Source organism: Notolabrus celidotus, chromosome 5 (genome assembly GCF_009762535.1).
Source record: "Notolabrus celidotus isolate fNotCel1 chromosome 5, fNotCel1.pri, whole genome shotgun sequence".
NCBI lineage: Eukaryota > Metazoa > Chordata > Actinopteri > Labriformes > Labridae > Notolabrus > Notolabrus celidotus.
This window is the reverse complement of record NC_048276.1, coordinates 33,818,996-33,842,024: the sequence shown is the minus strand read 5'-3', so window position 1 is coordinate 33,842,024 and position 23,029 is coordinate 33,818,996. Positions and strand designations below refer to the sequence as shown.

Sequence of the window (23,029 nt, the reverse complement as noted above, 5' to 3'; positions counted from 1 at the left end):
AAAAGAATCTGCATGTTTAATTCTTGGTATTTTTATCATCGTAATGCACAGGGAATTTAAGATATTTTGTAAGCGGTCCCCGCCAGAGGCTCATGTCCTATGGGGGTCCTTGTCATGAAAGTTTACTCTTGAACTCAGGACCAACAAGTATTTTGATACATTTTTGTTGTTATGAAGGACATTTTCTACGTTCCACAGTCACATGATTGATTTTTGATATAAAATATTGATTTTAAGAAGCTTTGAGGACAATGTTGCAGGCAGTGTTTTCATCTGTTTTACAGTATGTTGGTGAGATTCTTCGTACTTCAGTGATTGATTGAAAGGCTTATTCTGCTGCTCCTTGAACATTTGTGCTCATAATTGATAAATCTTTATTCAGGATGATGCCGAGTTATTGACTGTAGACACAATGTCAGTGTATCTCAGAGCCAGTAAGAATGAGAGGGGGGAAATAAAAATAGGATAAAGAGATGGTTATCCAGCTCATGGGATCCCTGCTTGAGCAATTTTGTTTAGTTTGCTTAGCCTGAGCTTGCTTTTGTGCAATATGGCTTCTGCAGGAGGAGATGAGATGTATAATGTGCAAATCCACCAGAGGATAATCCTGTATCAGCGTCGGCAGCCATCTATGGATTCTGTACTCGGTAGACGGCAGCACGGTTTGATGCACTCCTTCGCACACTCGACAATTCACTCACATTTTCATTTGCACACATACACGCTCCCATCAATCTAATGGAATTTACACAACTGAAGGCTGCGCGAGTCCATGCCCGACACGAGCTGCATGAACAATGTCGAGGAAATTGGCAAGATTTCCATTTCTACTCTCAAACGTCCTCGGAACAAAAGGAAGCCTTACGCTTTACCTCTGTCTGTCATTCCACCACTGCTCCAGCTACAGGCAGCTGTTTGTACACCGCCTCATTTAACTATGTAGGCTTAATTACAGTGACAGTTAATGCATAGCACTCATAGACACTAGGTGTACTTTTATGTGGAAGTGGTACTTCTATTTTATTTGATCACAGACTGGGTAATCTAGAACATTAGACTGTAATTGAATCAGGGGAGAATGCACGAGGCCTGTATAACTTTATTATATCTTATCTGGCTTCATCTCCACTCTCAGGGCTCTCTATTTGTTACCATTTACCAGTGGTTGTTATCTGATAATGAAGACTGCTCATGCAATACGATACCCAGTCAGCAAACGTCCAGAATACCTGCGCAATAATGGCAACTTAAGTGCACTCGTAATAATGAGCTGGAGGTACTCTGTCTCTGCATAAAAATAGAAATGGCAATTCAAAAAACTTTCAATCAATAGTTATTTTATTGTTTACAATCTTGTTTTCCTGTAATTCACCTCATGGCATCCAAGAAGGACCGTTTTTTGTTTTCTTTTTATTCTATTTATAAATATATATATGTATTTTTTAACATATATTTGGCATACTTACCTCTTGAGCTGTAATAGATTGCAGTCACATCAGGCAGTGTTTCGGCTGTGGACCACATGAATGGCAGACTCCATGGGTGAGTGTGTGGAGTCTTTTACTGTGGATCCAGGTCTGACGATCCACTGGACTGCTTCTTCCAAATGTTTCCATGTTTTATGTATGGTTTATGTAAATCGATGCAGGTTTTTCAAGTTCACTCTCCAGTCCTGGGAAAGTCTTGATGCAATGATATTTTTAATATATTTGGAAGAACAGACCATGTGTGACAGAAATTAACTTTTATTTTTTTGCGTATGAGTTAGATTGAACAAGTCTTGATAAAACTATTTAAATAGCTGATGGTATACATGTTGTATTATCAGGACCAATGTGAAGCAGAAATAAAAACATACTTACAGTCAACACAGTGAGATGAAAAGCTGGGCAGCTCTTAGTTATATAATTGGCAGTTACTGTAGTAATACTAACATTGTTTATCCATCTCTTATTAATGATCTTTAATAATGAATGATCTTTGCCCCTCTCTTTTCCACTTTCTCAATAAGTCTGGCCTTGGCCACTCACCAATCATTCTGGCTGAAATCAAGCTTTCTGATTATTTTTTTAAAGATACTATTCTGTGTAATAAGTTACCAAGGGCTTGCTGCTTGATGAATAAAGTTGGATCACTCTAAATGATATAATTATTTGTGGCTCTCTAGATAAAAACACATGATTAAGATTATAAGGAATGGGGAACTTGTTTGCAGTTAAAAAGCTATGGTCCTCAGGGCTGGCATGTCATCCCTGACTCTTTATTCCTCGATCTACTGTCCCACCCTCTCAATAAAGGATTGGCATAGCCCTGCAATCTTTAGAATATTTCTTCAACACCAGAAACCTTAAACTATATGAAAAACTTAAGTACTGTGGATCAGTGAGAGTCAACACGTTGTTTACAGATGAAATATTCTCGGCACGCTGCCGGAGTTTGTGCAAAAGAAGAGGAGCATGATTGGAAAAAGTCTCTTTATCCTACTTTGAAAACATTCGTCAGACTTTGATGTTCTGGAAACTACAGTTTAAAGGTACAGTGTGTAGAAATGGGAATATTTGGCGATTTAGACGTCAGATTCTAGACTGAAACGCTCCTCTGCTCACCCCTCCCGTCGTGAAGCAATGGTGGCCTTCGAGGACAAGAAGCTCCAATGATGCATGATAAGTATGATCCTCCATTAGATATGTTTTAATAATAATAATAATAATAATAATACATTTTATTTTGGGCGCCTTTCAGATCACCCAAGGTCACCTTACAGATCATAAAAGCATACATCATTAAAACATCATAAAAACAAACAAACAAACAAACAAAAAGTAATAAATAAAAACTAAAAACTAGTGAGGTGCAGAGAGTCCAGTTTAGAGTGAATATGCCAGTTTGAACAGGTGAGTTTTGAGTTGGGATTTGAATGATTTTATGGAGTCCGACTGTCTTATGTGTGGGGGGAGGGAGTTCCAGAGTCTGGGTGCTGAGCAGCTGAAGGCTCGGGCACCCATAATAATGAGGCGTGATGGTGGAATTGTTAATAGTCCAGCAGAGGTTAAGCGGAGGGAGCGGGAGGGAGTGTATTCATAAAGGAGGTCGCGGAGGTAAGTGGGGGCCAGGTTATGAAGAGCTTTGTAGGTGAGGAGAAGGTTTTTGTAATGGATGCGGTATGGGGCAGGGAGCCAGTGAAGTTGGATGAGAACAGGAGTGATGTGGTCAGATGATTTGGTGTGGGTGATGACCCGGGCGGCCGAGTTCTGAATGATTTGCAGTCTGTTGATCAGTTTGGTGGGGAGTCCGGTGAGGAGGGCGTTGCAGTACTCGATACGGGAAGTGACAAATGAATGAACCAGGATTTCTGTGCTGGATTGGGACACTGAGGGGCGGAGTCTGGAGATGTTGCGGAGGTGGAAGAATGCAGTCCGGGTGATGTTTTGAATGTGTGGTGCGAATGAGAGAGTGCTGTCCAGAATGACGCCAAGGCTCTTCACTTGAGGGGAGAAGGGTACAGGGAATCCGTCGATGATGATGGGTGGGGCTGGGGTGTGTTGAGATTTGGTGAGGGTGGATTTGGAGCCGATGAGCAGTTTTAGTATCAAAACATCTATCAATACAAATTCCCCACACTACTTCTTTTCTCTTTCTTCATCTTCCAAAGGCTTTCCTGCGTTTCAACAGCCACTCATTAAAAAACGAAAACTGCTAGTTTGTCCGCTCTGTGCTACAGAAGAAACATGGCGGTGCAAGATGGCAGCCTCTGTTGAAGGGGACGTGCGTCTTATGTAGATTTAAATGTCTCATTCTAAGTTAACAAAAGCAAAACATATTTTATATTCAGGTAATTATACAGTCATTTAAACATACTCACAGATATTATATTCCATTTATTCCAAGTCAGTTCGGCTTAACGCTGATAAAAACTACACACTGTACCTTTAATCCTTCATAGGTGCTACCAAGTTTCCCTCTTTGCTCTTTGTGCAGATTGTTTAACATAGCACACTTTGGGGGCAGAAACCCTACACAAAAACAGATATTCCCACTTCATAGCACACATGCATTATCATAATAAATATACTGTGTGAAACATTCCCTTTTCCCATGCTGCTGCATCCTGCAGTAATTTACAGATGGCAAATCTGATGCAGATCGCGAAATATCCCCTCTGAGCTAAAACCTTTCCCTGTGTTACAAAGAAAGATGTTATTAGCCCTGAAAATATAACAGGGTTTGTTGCAGCCATTGTTCTGTTTATGCCACAAAAACAAGTCCCTGGGATGGTCTGTGCATTTCTCTCTCAGGGCTCTAAAGAAAGTGCTGACACAGTGAAAGATGAGGTTATGAGACAGAATCACATCAGCAGGGGAACATGTCTTGGGTTCACGTAGGTGAAATTGAGGATGATGCAACAACTCTAAAACTCTCCAACACTCTTCCCACACTCGTCCTAAAAATAAGAAATAAATTGTTACAGTTTTTTATTTTTTCAGGTCGGTTAAAGTTGAAGCCGCTGAGTCTATCAAAGAAAATGTCTGTAAAAAATCATCTTTGAATCTGAAAAGAACACATCCTCTTAAGAACATGTTTTGCAGTGTAACCTTAATACATTCATTTTATTCAGCCTTTCTAATAGAAGGGATGTCGGCGCTGACACTGTGCATAATAAGACATTAGAATGTAAGAAGGGATACTCGAGAACAGAATACAATAAGCTGCATGAGGAAGGTACAGCCTGTTTTTACACTTATTATCAGAATGTGTTTTTTTAATCTAAATATCAAAAAAGTTTCTTCAGGTCCAAAAAGCAAAGATGCACAGTACCTGTTGTACAAGAAGTAATACAAGGTAATTTAAGAACACAGTATGTTTCATCCACAAAGCAAAGAATCTGTTGGATATATTAACAGGTGATATAAAATGAACAGTAACATCCTACAACATGGAAATTAGGTTTTGGCCTGCTAACAGAGAGGAGAATCCAAGATACTAAAATCAATATCAACAACACAATTAGTGATAGTGACAATGTGGGAGGCCTGATAGTCATCTGGATTTGGGAAGACGTTTTGAAGGTCAGTTTTAAGCACTTCCCCTTTGGCTTCATTTCTCAAGACCCGAGGTTGTCGCTTTAACACTTTAACATCCTTGAATATATCTCTATGTACTTTTGTACATAGATAATTGTAACTATTCTGCACTTCTGTATATACTTTAGTATTATTTTATTTTATTTGATCTTTTTTTATTCTATTTTATTTTATTCTATTTTATTTTATTCATATTAATATCTTATTTTATATCTTATTTTATTCGTTCTTCTATTAATATTTTGACCTTCATACATACTGTTTATAAGAGCTCTGTAATGACAGAATTTCCTTTCCCGGGATAAATAAAGTATTTCTGATTTTGATTCTGATTGGCCCTAAGCTAAAGAATTAGCTCCTTTAATAACTTTTTATCTATTCTCAAATAAAGTTACAATATGTCAACATGATTCAAATCATATTGATATGTTACTGACAAGGACAGGACACGATTCAACAACATGATTGGATTTTATCTGATTTCTGTTGATACGTTATATTGCCACATTATATCCTATAATATGCTACTTTTTGATTGGATACGATACAATATGACACATCATGATTGCACTTGATTTGATTTCTTGAACACTACAACACTTTCCCGTCTCATAAAACATGGTCTTTGTTTCATTTATCTGCGTCTCTGTTGAAAATAGAAACGAAACTAAACAGGAATAAAGGCTCCACTGGTCCCTCTCTCAGCGTTCAGGGTGTCTCCCTCAAACCAGCTGATTTAACCACAGCAACTGTTTTCAGACCCAATGTTTGGTAAAGACTGCACACCAAAACAAAACCCAGAGCAGTGACTCAGATTACACTTTCGCTTTTTCCTCCTTTTCCATAAAGGACGCTCTTTTTCCTTATTTGTGTGCACTGACCTTTTTGCGTATAAAGCATGCATCCTTTTCTTCCTCACACAGGAAGTGTATTGTGTGTAGCTCTTCCCACTCAGTTCATCCTGTTCCTGCCCCATATTCATCTTGATTAGCTGTCTACCTTCAAACGGCACATAGCCGCAGGCTGAGCTGAATCCATAAAGCCACCATACAAGCTGGAAAAGGAGAGCGAAAACTCAGCTAATCTGCAATAAAAATAACACCAAGATACACATGGATGCTTTTCACGTTAATGACCAAATCTTTAGTGCTGAACGTGGACCTTTCTGCTATACTTCTGTTTTTATTGCTCTTCTCCATCTTTGTTACAGTTCTCTGTGGCCGGGAGCAGCTCAGGACTCAGACAATGTTATCCTGCTCCAAAATGCCCCTCGAGTTATAAAAAATACAAGTTTATGCCAACAGAAGGACACACGCATTAACAGAAAATCAAGATGCAGAATAAATCATTTTTTTATTATAACACTGCATCTATAATAATAAGATGCTTTTATTCCCTGTAGTCAACAAAAGACTGCCTACTATCATCAGACAAAACAAAAAGCAGAAGCCATTTAGAGATGCTAATGCTAATGCTCTGCAAATACATGTTCATTTGTAAAGAAACTATTATTTAATGGAGACCCGTTTGAAAAAGCTGAGTTTTGAGAGTATTTATTAACAGAGATTAGTGCAGTGTGTTCAGTATTTATCAGACTTTCACTAACTGCAGTGTTGACCTTTTTTTTTTCTTGCATATTTAGAGATTTAGAAACATAAACTACAAATCCCTATGCAGGCTCCCCACAGTTAAATATCATTGATGCATAATGTTTGATTTAAATTTAAAGAAGAACAAGTCAGGTACAATTTCACCTTAAATGCATGTGCAGCGCCAAAAGCCAATTTAAGGGTAGAAATATACATATCAAAATGACGCTTATAGATAACCCTCATAATGTTTCAACTAACTGACACAGCTGGAAAATGTTGACCCCGCCCACGCCATCCAACATACTCCCTCCTTCAGAGACGAGAGGCTTTTAGTGAACACAAAGAATAAATGCACAAGGTTACAGTCTGTGTTTTTTAGATACAGGAAGCTGCACTCCAGATGAGATGACTTACTTTATTGATTGCCACTGGGTAAAATTCACCTGCTACAGCAGCTCACAACAAGGGCGATGGGAAAATGACAATTTACTTACAAAGTTAAAATAGAATCATATTAAAGGTAAAGTTATTGTAAATACACACTGAATACTTATGGATGGATTGGTTATCGCACAGAGATATTGCACCAGCTTGGTGCACATTTCTTGTCTCTCTTCAGCTGTTGTATCCATTTAAAAAAAAAAGAGAGAAATTGCACCAGCTTGTTAAAACACACCTTATGCAGTGTAAAGATCTCATTAAGTGAATAATGCAGAAAAAACATTGCACATGAAAAAAAATTGGAGAACTAGAAAAAGATCCATCTGAGTCAGTCTGAACAGGCTTCGTACTTAAACACGGTTTTGCAAGTACCAGCAGGTCTTCTCTGTCAGTCCCTATCCTGTGCACACATACAGCTATGAAGTTGAGGCTCGTATTTAAAGCTTACGAAAAAACAGTGGGGATACTGCATTACAGGTGAGTGTGGAGCTGATGGATACAGAGTAAAGCAGTGGAATCTATCCTCTGTTTATCCGTAGAGGACTTTGAAACCATCGCTAAAAAGTTGGTGTACTCGGCTGCTCGGAGTATGAAAAGAGGCCATCGCCTCTTGGTTTCAAAATGGAAGCAGATGCAGAAGTCCGTTCAACATGTATTCTTCTAATGGACAGCAGGTGGTATCCTAACTGGTTGAGAATAGATGTCATATTGTATAAAAGTCAATCAATCAATCAATCAATCAATCAATCAATCAATCAATCAATCAATCAATCAATCAATCAATCAATCAATCAATCAATCAATCAATCAATCAATCAATCAATCAAGCTTTATCTATATTGTACCTTTCATACCAATCAAATGTAACCCAAAGTATTTTACAGTGATTGAAAACAAGAAAGAAGCAGACATAAAATAATGGCAAGACATATTAAAAAAAACAAAATTGATTTTAAAATAGTGATTAATGCACACTAACAACAATAAAATATGTGTAATTTAAATGAGTTAAAGCATCAAATTAATATTAAGAATATAAATAGTTAAGATAAATAAGTGAAAAAGGGTAAGGATAAGAAGATACAAGGCTACAGGCTACAAGTATTTAAAAAACTGAGTAGATAGATAGATAGATAGATAGATAGATAGATAGATAGATAGATAGATAGATAGATAGATAGATAGATAGATAGATAGATAGATCTTTATTTGTCCTTAATAAGGAGATTTGTTGCCACCGGCTGTACAGGAATACATGTATGAACACAATAACCATAAACATCCACCCAGCCTCACAGCAATGGTGCACCACATCCCACAAATATACACACCAGACACATATGCACACAATGGACACATATAAAACACACCGAACACATATGAGCACACTGGACACATATATGCACACCGGACACATATAAACACACCGGACCCATTACAGTGGCATTCTGTTTAGCAGTGCTATGGCCGATGGGACGAAGCTTCTGCCAAACCGGGCTCGTCTACAGTAAGGGGATCTGTATCTGCGACCGTAGGGGAGCAGTGTGAAGACTGAGTAGAGGGGGTGTTGGGGGTCCAGTGTTATAGTGCGTGCTCTGCATATGATGGCTCTGTTGTTGAGGTCAGACAGGTTGGGTGTGGGGAGGCGGATGATTTTGGTGGCAGTGTTTGTGGTGAGTATGAGTTTGTTTTTGTTGGAGACAGTTAGCATGTTGTAGTAGCAGGGGGAACAGTAGAGGAGAATGGGTTGGATGATGCTTTGGTACAGTAACAGTAGAAGGTGGGGGGCGACAGAAAGTGCTTTGAGTTTGCGGATGGCAGAGAGTCTTTGTTGGCAACGTTTGTGAATGTCAGTGGTGCAAGTTGAGTTTATTGTCCAGGGTGAGTCCGAGATATTTGAAGTGATCCACTATTTCGACTGCTTGATTGTTGATGTGGATGGGGTTGTGAGCCGGGCTGTGAGTGCTGGAGGAGTGAATGACCAGTTCTTTTGTTTTTGAAATGTTCAGCTGAAGGTGATTGTCCGTGCACCATAGTGTGAAGTGGGAGATGGAATCCTAGTAATTTAGAACAGAGTTATTGTCATTAAGGAGGGGAAGTATGGCAGTGTCATCAGAGTATTTCAAATATGTTGTGGTTGTTGAGGGGCTGATGCAGTCATTGGTGTAGAGGGTGTACAGGAAGGGACTCAGGACACAGCCTTGAGGGGCACCGGTGTTGGTGATGGTGGTTGAAGATGTTATTGTGCCTACTCTGAGTAGTTAAACAATACAAATTAGATAGTTCAAATGAATAAAAAAACAACATTAATACCAATAGAAAACATTAAAGTAATTAAATTCTGGATGCCAGAGTGAATAGATACGTTTTTAGTTTATGTTTAAAAGTTTCAATATCTCTTTGAGAAAATCATCCTACATCTCAGTCAATAGTTTTCATCAGTAAAAAGCCAAATTATCCCCCAAACATTTTTCCTTTTACAGCAGACCAATCATCATCAGGTGTCAAATAGATCTGCCCCTCTGATTAACGCTGACTCTGTGATAGTATATCAGTCGGGCTGCATAAACCATGATCAGACTTTGCTATTTTCCTGTTTTTGGATTCCTGGAATGAATGTGTTTATGTAGCAGAAACCTCCTCATGTACCCTTGACTGATCAATAAATCATTTATTGAAGACATCTTTGGTGAAGTTCTTAGGGGGCACCCTGCTGAGGGGCAGTTTTCTATTAAACCAGTTCTGAGTAGTGTTTACATTATGAGTGTGTGGCCTCAGTCTGTAGTTTTTTAGTCTAAATGCAGACATATATTCAGTATATATTTAATCCTCGGTATACAGTCGGCCATAAAGCAATATATGCTTATGTCCGCGATTGTTCAACTACAGCTGATGTCATTCAGGCTGTTTTCCTTACATATTCACTCTATATTTGAAGTATACGTATAAAGTACATAGCAGTGATTTGAATAGTTTAGGTATTCCTCCACACTGGTCTGTGGTCTAAGGGTCTGACTGAACAGTTCTTCTTGGTGAGGAAGGTTCCTACTGAGTGAAATGAATCTCAAGTGTTTGAGTGTCGGCCATGATAAGAGCTGTTCACCCTCTCCAATGACGAGGAGAGGAGCTTCACTGCTTCCTTTATTATCTCCTAAAGCATAGGATATGCTGGACCATCCTTCAGGAAAGAAGAAAGAAGTAAAAAAGAACCATAATTCTTTGTACCGACTATATGTAAAGTGCAACACCTCTTGGGCCTGTATTACAACCCTATATATGATGACAGCTGATTTAGAAACAATTCTCACTGGAGTAAACAATTATTTACATTTAATCAAACATTGGAGTCATGTGGATAAACACAGGAGGAGACATGATGAGCATTTCACTTCCCTTCTGGAAACTTCTATCACTTCTTGTTTGATTCCAACCTCCAATTCATCAATCGATTAATTATTCACAGATTAACTGTGTCCATTCTGCCTTGTTGTACAAATCAGTGCAGTTAACGTTTAAGCACTGCAAAGATGACCTGTGACGTCGATGGTACTCACAAAAGAAATGCGATAATTTTCCCAGCAGAAATAGATAAATAAATAATCATCTGTTACGGTGGAGTGTGTTTATTTATAGTACATTGAGCTTCACACATTATTTATCAGCTGATAGTAAGACAGAGCCAGTGGAGACTACGATGATACTAATGTCAGAAAACACAAGATGACATGAAATGAGGTAGAATATCCTTCTATCAGAATGTATTAAAAACATCACGTACAACGAAACAGGAGATGATTCCATAAAAACAGTGAAATAAGGGGGTCAAATGATTCACGAGATAAGATCAAGTTCACATTTAAAGATATGAAATGAGCTTCACAGATCACGGATCTTCAGACTGTTACAGTGGCTGAAAGCTGAGGAGCCGTTTTCCCTTATAATCTGTAAAAACTTGAATGAGGTCATTTTTATAGCTGAGTGTTCATCGTATATGTGGCTGCTTGAAACAACATGCTGTGAATGCACTTTGATTTCTGTAGTCCATGTTTGACAGATTGTAGTCAGATTGTTCAGACGCTGTGGTTGTCTTTTCATGAGACCTTTCCTGGACAGCCTCCTTCAGGGTTGAGGAAAAGTGGTTTGGAAAAAACATGGAGTGCAGTTTGTAGACTATTCGACCAGCCCTTAAATTTCAAAGTCGCCTGTTCTTGGCCCCATCATGTTTTGAGCGCCATACCTCAACAGACTGTATTCAGTGTAAAGTGTTGTTGTCAGAAGTTGCTGTGTATCTGTAGATACAGGACTTTCACTTGAATGTAGTAACTTGAATATGTGTAACTTTCTCAAACTGATGAATGTAGCACATTTTCTCTCACTGACAATCATTTGCCCTGTGGGCTCAGACTCTGCTAGTGGCTGCTACATTTAATTCAATTTCTTATTTTTAAAGTTGTCTGTCAGAGAGTAAGGGTAATAGGATCCTGTCAGTCCCAGGCTCTGAAATCTCATTTGTTTTGGAGAGAAGTGTTTGTGGTGTATTATCATGAGTCATGAATCATGCATGTGCAGGAGACTATCACTGGTCTCTCCGTCAGAAAGAGGTACTCTTGGTCAGGAATAGTTATCTTTTGCTGACAGATTGGTCATCCTGCACCGAAATGGCAGATAAGAAAACTAAATTCTTGGTGTGCCCTGAAGCTTTGACGCTCAAGCTTGAAGTCTTGGATTTGCTGAGCGGAAACAAAGTGCATGACCGAGCTATCTATACAGAGAAAGAGGTACCTGCTTGTCCTTTATTTCATGGGCAAATGACCATAGTGCAACCAACACAAGGGCAAGGCTTTTAAAATGTCACAATTCTTGAGAAAGTCAGCAAAGTCTTGTCATGCGAAATAAGAGCAAAGGCAAAGTGGAGACGGCATGTAAGTCACTCTAAGTTCATCATAACAACATTTGTTCTTTTTACTTATTTATTTCCATTTTCCAGAAAAGTATAGGACTTATGGGCCTCTCCATACCATGGCTGCAGTCCCTGAGTCTCCAGCAGAGATGCCACTTAAACAAAAAAAAATCACCACACAAAAAAAAAAAAAAATGTATCCAAAGATGACTCCAGCATTTATTTTCCTCTGCCCAGTCAGTGATCCAAAATTAATAATTAAAAACAGTATATGTTGAGAATGAGGAATGTGATGCTCACAGAGGACGGGGATCAAAAACTAAATCAGTTTCATCATTAACAGGACGGCTTTGCAGCAGCTGTCTCGGTTATCAGACTGTATGTCAATGCTTCAGCAAAGAAGAAGAGTGATGATAAAGAAACCATTCAGTCGTGTCAGTGCCATTACCTGCAGAGTGTTTACCCTGCAGCCCCCCCCCCCCCCGGGGCCCGGCTGCTCTCCCCTCCTTGAAACACTGCATAAGTGCCATTAGGGACTGATGTTTGCACTGTGTCCCCCTCCACCTTTAGTGGTACTTTACCATCTTTCCCACTCCATTTAAGGTGCCTAAAAATAAAACTCAGTGATGGAGTGTTGGACAGAGGACACTGTACCTCCACATGGTTACGTTTCTTGTTGCATGAAGAGTTGTACTTTCAAGCAAACAAGCATCAGTGATAAACAACTGATAACATCCATACCTCAACTTTATTTCTTATATTCAGTATTCTTTTTGTCATTCAGTTGTCATTGATGCTTTATTGAGTTTGAAGTGACATTTAGATGTTACTTTATATGCAAATGAATGCAGATTCAATGCATTTTTTAGGCGTATATGAAAAACAAGCACATATTGGTCTGAAAATGTTAGCCAGTCTGCTAAAACTCAAGAGACAGAGAGATTTAGTGACATGTAGCGACACAAGGTCAGGTTTGCCCTCTTAATTCAGTTGTTAAGGTTATACAGGGACTTTTTTTTTACAAGAAGAAACATGACTTCATCTCTTAAAAAATCAGCTGCTGCAATCTGTTGGACAGAATTACATGTGCATTACATATTTATTATTTGAGTTTGACAAATGGGAGGAAAAACATCATCAAAAACCAATCTGTGTTTTCAGTTTTATTAAGATGGGAGGGATATGATGTCCATCCGTCACTTTTTAATACATTGCTCCACCTTCAGAGCGACAGAGTGACAACAGCACTGTCATCACTCTGCTGAATGTACAGTACACTGTGGCACCATGCTCCGCCCCTGTAGGCAAAATTGACATTATAATGATAATAATTTAAAGCTTTTAGCGTGTGCACTCATCTGTGGTGTACAGTGATCAGTCAGTAAGAATCATGAAACTTTGCCTTACATGTGTTGGGATTCTAAGACCCATCTTTATAGCTCCTGACTTTTAACTGGTTATGAAACAGACTGAAACTGACAGTGATAACTCTTAATGATCCACAAAAACAAACAAGACTTTACGCAAAAAGATCCACAGTTCCTCTGTTGTATATTTTCATATCTTTAACCACTGCAGGGTGGTAGGTGTAAGACGAGACGGTTTAACGTGCAGTGAGGAAAACCCCTTTTTTATTCCCACTTTAAATATTTCTGATGAGTAATGCTTTCAACTGTTAAAGAAAGCAGGATGAGAGCTTTTGTCTGAAAACACAATTTAAACACATAAATGAGGAGTCTTTGTCCACAGGAGGCGCCAACACCAACATGAGCCAAAGGTTCTTCATAGGAGCTTTAAGCATTGAGGGAATATGCTTGAAAATGAGCCTTGTGTAAAAATCATGTGAACTGAATTCATGAATAAAAGTTTATGAAACAATAAGTGTAAAGAGAGACTAGATCAAATATAAGCAATCAAGTATTTTAAAATACATGCATTTTAATTTAATAGATAACAGCTTATATGAAGAGTAATGGGATACTTCTGTGAGGAACTTCCTGTTTGTATCCATTTTGGCGCCCCTTCTGAACAACCTCTGATCTTGTCCTGCTCATGTGTCGGTCATGTTCCCAGACATGAAATCTCCTGTTGTTTTTCTATAATCAAATATATCAAAGTAAAACAGTCTGTTTCTTCAGTCTGACACTTCTCTCCTCACAGTGCTTACAGGCATTAACGAGTCAATATGAAAGTTGTCAGTCTTCTTGCTGATGGTACCTTTACTTTAGTGGGCCATAAAAGGCATCACCTTAAATTTCACTCTGTTTCATAAGCAGCTTAAAATTCCTCACTGGGGCTTTAAATACAGCAGTATGACTGAGAAATCAAAGTGTGAAAGAGTATTGCACAATCAGAATATCACATGGAGTGTAGCACAGTTAAACTATGAGTATCAGTCATACATAAATGATGTGATGCAGCTGCTGACAGAGGTGACGTCCAGGTCTGTTGACCCAAACTGTGTAAGACAACAATGCTCTGAAGGAGGAGTTACAAAGTCTTGCAATACCTTTAGTAAAAATAAAAACAGATAGAAATGCAGATAAAGTTGCTTTGTGAGAATGTGGAGCAACATCCTTGCATCTATCTTTGCTGGAAAGCTAAAGTGTGTGCTTAGTCAGCTGTAAATATGTAAATAAAGACTCCAGCTGTAAGAAGACACAAACACTGTGTACTTTTGTGTCTCTTGATCTCATCTTTAAAAGATAAATCCACAGAGCGCTACACCGAGAAAGTTATTGTTAACACGGAGTGCACAGTATGCCTTTTAAACACACAGACAAAATGATAGCCATAATTTGCCCTTTCATTTCAAGAAATCCGACATCTTCAGGTCAGTCCGGTCTGCTCTAATAAGAACTCTCACTTATTAATGAGAATATTTTCCCATTAAATCTGACCTTTTAAAAAACGGCTCTCAAAAGGTCGAGATATTACATCTAAATCGTTCTATTGTGCTCACCTCTCCACTTCAGGTCCAACATATTTTAAAAAATGAAAACACTTAATTGGCTGGAGTTCAGCAAAAACTATGAGGGAATATTTTCTATCTGATCCAAGAAAATGAAACATTATTCTTACCATCAAGGCCAAGGTCGTTGGGTTTTGATAATGTGTCGCCCTCAGCTAAAGTTAATAAAAAGATAAAGTGTTCAATCTTGGTCCTCTATACATTATAAATATTAAATAATAACCACAGTTTAATTTATGGATAGAACTCCTTGACATGGTGTCCTTGAGTCACATTTTGACCTCAGTGCTTCAGGAAGTTGCTCAGATTCCTCAAACAAGATGATTTCCTTTCAAAATAAAATGCACATCATTAAATTTGGGTTAGCTTTATTTTCAATACTTTAATTGTGTTATTCTATGTCATTTTTCTGTGATTCTGATTATCCAGTGCACGTATGCCCTCTCTCACTGCAGCTCAACAGCATGGAGGCCATATCTTGTATTGATTATTTGAGCCAGAGTTGTTATCCAGTGCCTCTGAATCTCCTGAAATTCAATCCACTGGCTCCAGCCATTAATTGAGGCTCCTCTTCTCATTTCACATCTCTGTGGAGCAGAGGCTCCCCTACAAACAGGCTCTCTGCATGGTTCAAGATCTCAGCTGACGGCTGCTGGTTTATTTACATTTGTTATATTTTGGCTTTTGATTTTCTATGTCCACCCCCATAGCATGACCTGAGAAACTTGTTGACAGTGGCTCTTTGGCATTCTTCCTCTGAGTGTCGTATTTAACGGCTGTAAGACTTGAACTAGAATATGGAAATCCAGGGTTAAGCACAGGATTCTTGACTGCCTGCGACATCAGTGGACTGGTTTAAGTGTTGAGGTTTGGCAGGCTGATTGAAAAAGAAGACAGCGATGAAGAGGCAGAGGCAAATATACGATCCCTCATAAAGCCGGTAATTTGATCTGCTATTGATGGAGGACAGCTTTCAATTGAGACTGCCCTCCTTATAGAAGTCAGAGGTCAGGGTCAGCCGGAGATGAACAGTGAGGGAGGACTGGATTCTGGATCTTCCTTTTGATGAATACATTTTCCAAGCAACAGGCCGAACCCTCCAGGCTACCTGTTCTCATCTTCCTCTCTCTAAAAGCCATTTTGAGAGTAGCCTCATGGCTTTTTGTTGCCAGCATATTTTCTCACTTTGAAATGAATCAAAATAAACGGAAATTGCTGCAACATTAACTTGCCTTTGTGCGCCCGCTGCTTCACACAAATGTGGAAAATATGCTGCCATCTGCACTGACGACAGGCCCGCCCCTTCCGCAGCAGAGTCAATATAGCTTCAATTGAGGATGTCGAGTGTGAGGATCCCACATTTAGATTTGTTGTGCAGAATCAGGGAAATCATAGTGCACTGCATTTGGACACAATTATCAGGGTAAACACCCTTGTGCCCTCAAAATAGCATACGGAAGTGAGAATCCAAACTGTGACACAGTGGAAATGAGGTTAGGGGTAGCTGAAGATGGGATAGGAATGCTGGTTCAGCTCAGGTTAGAAGAGTTGCCTGATGCACAGGAGACAGTCCTCGTCGTACTAGCTGCAGAATTGATGCCTCACATTTCCTGTCTCTCAGTCTTCAGCTGTCCTATCTAAAACAAGCAATAAAGTCCACCCCCTAATGCATAGGATCAATGCATGTTCTGTGAGAAGCTCAAACACCCTGTGGTATTTTTACCAGCACGCCTCGTGGTAGAGAAAGAGATGACGTTCATCAATAGCTCCCATCTGGCTCTGCAGGTGTTTCAGTCCCATTCATACCTGATACTCACACTTTCATCATTCTATTCAGTATTCAGGGACTTTTTGTTCTGATCAGAGGCAGGTGATGGTGAAAGGCAGCCTGATGTGAAAGCATTAACAGATGAAGCAGCCACAGTCCCCACACTAACAGATGAAGCAGCCACAGTCCCCACACTGTTTGAATGAGAAAATGTATATTTACTTTTGCCAGAATATAAACTTCTCAGGGTTTTTAAGGTGCCATGTATGGTGTTTTCATTTAAGATATTTTATAAGTGCACAAAGAAAAGAGTTGAAAGGAAAACTAGTAATCTCGACACCTTTATATTAACTGTTTGCTTACATAATTTCTTAAAAAATGATTTGTTTCCATGCTTTAGTGGAGCTTTGATTGCTTGGCCCAACTGGAACGAGCGTTGTGCTTGCCAAAAATCCTTCATTTAAGATAAGCATGTGACAGAAATTTAGTTTGATTAAAACATATAGCTGGAGCATGGGTTGGCCGAGCAGTTGAAGCGCACCTCATGTACTTTCTGCATTTCATCCCTCATCCTGTACTTCAAACATTTCCCATCTCTCTTCAGCTGTCCTATCCAACTACGGCGAAAAATGCCAGGAAAAATCTCTTTAAAATGTAATAAAGCAAATTGTTATTATAAAAATAAAAGAATGGCATGTGAAGAGAAAATAAATTGTACAGAGCTCTTAATATGTTTAGAAAAAAATCAACATTTAATGTGGACTCTAATGAGGATCCCTGGGCTTTTCAAGTCAGCCTTATGTGGTCATTAAAGGAACTGCATGTTGTTGTACTAATGCTTTTGTTTCATTTTTCAAAGCTACTTCTTGTTTAAACCATCACACTTGTGTAAATGTGTTTTCACCAGTGTATCAGTGTAAATGGTGACCCTGTTAACTAATGACTTTCAGCTATGCGTCTCTCACAAATGCTTTTAGTTTTTCATTAAATAATTATCTGCTGAGTTCATTTTGGCATTAAACTAAAAAGATAAAGTGGAATACATTCACGTGAAGTCTCTCTGTGTTTCAACAGCTTGACTGCCACTGACACATCCAGCTGAACGTCAGCAGATTGCAGGGTCACTCTTTAAACCAAAACACTGCTTGCTTTGAAACAGTCATGATTTTGTCTGAATTCTGTAGAAATAGTGTGCTTCCTGCTCTCTGGGTTTTGTTACACCTTTCATGTGCTGCCATACACCTCCTCAGGTTCACATCTCCATCTTCCACAGTGTCATCAGTCTCTAGCGCGCAGTGGCAAGGCAGTAGGCATCACGAATGGACCAATGAGCTGCATGCAGGTAGTGCTCTTGTAAATAGTAGTGTTGTAGTATCAGATTGCAATTAGTTGTTGTAGATGAATATATAGTTGGCAGATATTAATGTAACACCATGATTACAACTGTGCTGATATACTTCTGTGGAACTAACATGAAACAACTATACTGGCCATGCTGGTGCATTGATAAGCCTCTGTGGACAGTTTGTTGTTCAAAGTAGTTCTCCAAAGTTTGATTAGAATCTGTTTGAACACATCATCTTCTGCCTGCACTACACCATGAATAGATTCAAAGTCATTCATGGACAACAAAAACAGTTCCCTGTCATCTCTCGTACACACAGTATTCTTTATTGTCTATATCTGAGACAAACGACCTTGTGTTGTTTGGCATGTTTGCTCACACGTCTACCTCACTGTCATGCATGAGCACTTTGAGTTTGCTGGCCACTGTCAGGATTTATCAAAGACACCCTGGATGTGTATCAGGTGCTTGACACAAACAAATCCCTCATGAGAAGCAGGCGGTTTATGACTCTCACCAGAGTATGTGCCATCTGTGAGTTAAGGCCCCCATTTACCACTTCATACGCAAGAAATATTGCTGTGAAATGCCGAGAGCGCTGCCAAATGACCTTTTTTTTCCCTCTCTCCGGCGAGCTGCAGACTCATCCCAGTTTATAGCAGGAAGTGAGGTGTATCTGACATCTGCCTGGAACTAATACCCAACAAGCCTCTCTTCTTTTTTTGCTCTTCTCTTTTTCGGAGACGTAAGACCCTACAGACAGGACTGAGGCAAAGCTGAGACTTGATTTGAACTCCCAAGTCAAACTACAAAAGGCAGATGACATTAATATCGCACAAGTGTCGGCAGCTCCTAAGCACATGTGTGGAACAGTGGGGGGCTATGTAACGCATCACTCAGGCTTTCTCTCTCCGCTCTTTGAGTGCAGCCACGTCACTCTGTAGGATGAGTGTGTGGGAGTTTTGATAGATCACTTCCTATACATTCCTATTCAAAACCAAGTTTTTGTTTTGCGAGGAGTATAAGAGAAATGTTGTTGTTTGCTGTTTGTTTTGGTATGTTTACTTTGTTTTCACACCCTGAAAAACACCTCCCATAATCCTTTGCTCCATCTGTTTTCTTTCATTCTGATGTGTAGACACAGCCTGATTCTCAGCTCTATGTATGATGTGAATATTTAAATTCTGAATCCTCTTGTGGATCGTTCAGTCGGTTCTTGATGGTTAGTCACCTGTTTATTATCTTCATCCTGTTTCCTGATTCTAATTCATTTAAGAGTGAAATTGATTGCCCACTATTAACGCTTCTATTCAAGTCTTAGATAGATGTTATAATCTCAGTTAGCAAAGAGGCATCATCCTATTTTTAGATGACTTGAAAGTCTACTGTAGAGCGATCCCTGCGAGGTACGTTGATGCAAATCTGTATGATTGACTGACAGGTGACTGTTAAGACAGCTAATCATATTATGCAGACACATTATCACTGTGTCAAATAAGCTCCCTGGACACATGAGCTCATTATGAAGGTGTCAGCTTCACTTAGAGTCTGCAGATAATTAAAAGTCAATGATTGTCAATGACATCACTTGACTCTGACATGTGACAGTGAAGATAATTTTATATCAAACTCCTTTGGTAATTATTTCATCCCACATAGTCAACAGTGGTTATTTAGAAGCTCTACTTTACATATGCATGTAGCTCCCTCTAATAATGTGCAAGAGTCACAAGGTCCTGATCAAAAACAGGGTTTACTTTAACTTTAGGCCAACCTGAGAGAGCTGAGGTAGAGAGAAAGAGACAACAAACAAGACATGAAATGTGTTTGTCTTTACAAATGAAGCTGCAACTCGGCCCTGGTTGCTCCTTTGGCTCTGTCTTGGGGGGGCTGCGGGATCTCTCCCCCCCCCCCCCTTTCCTCCTGCTGGGTGACCTGGGGGTCACCCTGGGTGCCCCGGCGGTACCTGTTTGCTTCCGGTCTGGGTCCTTGGCTTGTCCCCTGGCCTGGGTCTCCCGCGGCGCGTTGGGTCCTTCGGCCTGACTGCTCTCGCGGCCCGGGTGCTGGGCTGAACAGCTCGGCTGATCTGACCCAAGTGGTATCATCTGCACCAGTGGTGGTCTTGTTACACAAATAGAACACAGCACGGCGGCAACCCTCTGCGACCCAAGCTTCAGTAATGATTGTGGACACTAAGGGTTGCTTAATCATTAGTATCACCGCACAGAGTTTTTTTTGGCGTAATGGTGAGATGGTCCCTCTCCATCTAAGTGTCTTAGGTCTCTCTTTCCTTCTCTTTCCCTGTCCCTTTGTATATCCTTGTGTAATCTTTCTTTTATTTATTTTTTGGTCAACCTAGGTGTGCACGCCCTCTTTTACAGAACATGATATTAGCTGTCAATAAAAGATAGGCCAGAGTTCTAAGAGGGATGGTGATGGTTGCATGCACACAGTCACAAGCACAGAAGAAAAATGTTTTCTTTCTTTTCTTTTGCTGCAAGAATAAATTCCATTAATATTTGACAGTTTGTGACAAACATGACAAACCAGAAATATATATGCAGACAAGAGGAAAAAAAAGAGAAGAAAAACAAACAAAAAAAAACAAAAACAAATGAAGCTGCAACTCAAGCTAAAAGAATACAGTGAAGCACATTGTTAGCACATCACAATAAAAACAATATAATGTAATAAATCAAAGTCTCAATTACATGATACAAATTGCCTAACCTATATACTAGAAACGGCACTGATAATCAATCCGTAATATGACCTTAATGTGCTTATTTGCATAATAATACAAGTGCAATTTTCACACATGATTAAGCTAGGTAGCCTATACTGTTAACGCAAGCATTAAACCTTCAGAGTGCTTTCACACCTGTAGCTTTGCTTTGTTCTGATTCAGATGATAAATGATTCATTGTTTTATTTTCCCCTTGGGTTGTTTTGTGTTCACACTGCAGAATTGAAAGTAAGTGGGCTAAAGCACACACCATCACAGCCAGGGCTGTCCTTATGTCATTCCATCACAGCCTCATTTCACTGCAGAGGTAAACAAGTGTGTACCAGGCAAAGTGTGCGTACCATGGGCATGCTTCGAGACGCCAACTAATGCCAGCCATTTAACCCACCGACAAACTAACTCGTGGGTTGATTTTTGAGAAAGTGAGCATATTTGTGAAAAGTTTAGACACCACTCCTGAAAAAATCCAAAAGTTTATAAACCTGCAAGTCAGAGAATGAATGAGAGGAGCTTTAACTTGGACCCAGAGTTGAGCTAAGAATAATCATGAAGGGTTAACTACCTCTACTTTCTGTACTGTAGCAGCAGTTTGTTGAGCTGTCCCTGGCTTTAACATTGACACATAGAGTGACTTTAAGTGTGCAGCGCTCTTGATATGCAGACTCCAGTCCAATAAATACAAGAGGTGGGTGAGCTGCGTGAGCCGGCTCATTACGGTCTGTCCTGCTTTTGGCACAGTGCTCCTGTGTAAGAATGTTTTCCTGTACAGAAACAATCAGTTCTACAAGAGCAAGGCTGCTTTGTTTGGGATAGCCTGACATTTAATTTATTTTTGAGTGTGTTACTGTGCTGAGCATTGCTCTTGAGAGAAAGGTACTTACAGTCAGAGAAGGTAAAACAGGGTTGACTGATTTCAGGCTGAAGGTCTTTAATAAGAAACTTATTGTTTGTTTGACATGAAGATGGATGGTGGTTTAGTTCCTATTTTTTCTTGGGTATTGAAAGTGCTGTTCCCAAAACTATTATTAAAGTAGCGTGGGATAAAATCAAACTCTCCCTGGGTCACAGGCAGCAGAATGTATTATCTTCATTTTCATTAATTGACTGCTAAAGACAAATAGCATTGACTTCATGAGTTCTGTTCAACCCACCTGAGCTGTCAGCCCATGTAGCCTAATCCTCCTTTTCAATAACTCTATTCTACTTCAGAACCCATCTTCTGTCACCTTCAACTGATAACAGACTTTGTTGGATCTTTCTATATTTTCCTGATCTCCATTGATCATAAGGTGGGAGCTGGCATTGAGGGTGTCTGGCTTTTTGAGAGCGGCGTGCCCTGATAAGATTAGGCTGCTGAACAGGAAGAGGTACTCGCTCTGCACTATAAGTGAAGCAGCACACAGGATAAGTCTGGAGTGCCTTGGATGGCAAAGCTGAGACAATTACAATCACAAGCCAAGGCCAGGGTTTGTGGGCTCACCACAATTTATGCAGAAAATGAGGAGAGAAGAACACAAGTGTGGCATCTTTAAGAGTCCTTTGCTGCAGGGTTGCATGGCATGAAAAACACTCAGTTTGGTATTTCTCAAAACAGTTTTGCCCTTGCTTTGAAAAAATCCAGTCAGTAAAGAATAGCAGCTTTCTCCTGAGAGTCAGCTATTATGAGCCAATGATTTTTATACCAGTGACACAGAGATTTGCTTTCTCAACTTCTGTGCCTTCCCTATTAAATTCCACCAGTCATAGTGTTTTGTTTAGCTGAAGGCTAAGCTACAAATTAATGGAGCTGCAGCAGCTGAAGTAAAAATAAAGCCAGCAGAAGTAAAAACACCTCTCTTTAAAAACGTACCGAGGGAAACACAGTCAAGGATTTTCAGAGAAAGTCAGCTCGGCAGGAAATCTTGTTGAATAGCAGCATGTTTTCATGCCACTTATTTTTCTCTTTGATATTAAAACTAGTATGATTTTAATATTCACAAAGATCTTATTCGACTGTGGGTACTGATGGACAGTATGTGTGGAAAATCTTGATGCTTTTCAAAGCAGCACATCCCTACAGACATGTGAGGGATTCACATCAGAGTCTTGACTCACCCTGACAGGATTCCGTTTTGTATATTTTGGCTATTGCTTATTAATTAAAGATACAAACGAGTTGACACTAAGAATTGATCTGAAAATGATT

General features: G+C 39.5%; 1 protein-coding gene across 1 annotated transcript in view; it reads left to right on the top strand.

The window, feature by feature from the left end:
* tmem132e (transmembrane protein 132E) overlaps positions 1–23,029 on the top strand; it is a 601,081-nt gene that overhangs the window by 319,938 nt on the left and 258,114 nt on the right. The window contains exon 2 of the mRNA XM_034683892.1: positions 18,027–18,095. Coding sequence (XP_034539783.1) covers positions 18,027–18,095 — 69 coding nt within the window. The remainder of the gene's footprint in view (positions 1–18,026; positions 18,096–23,029) is intronic.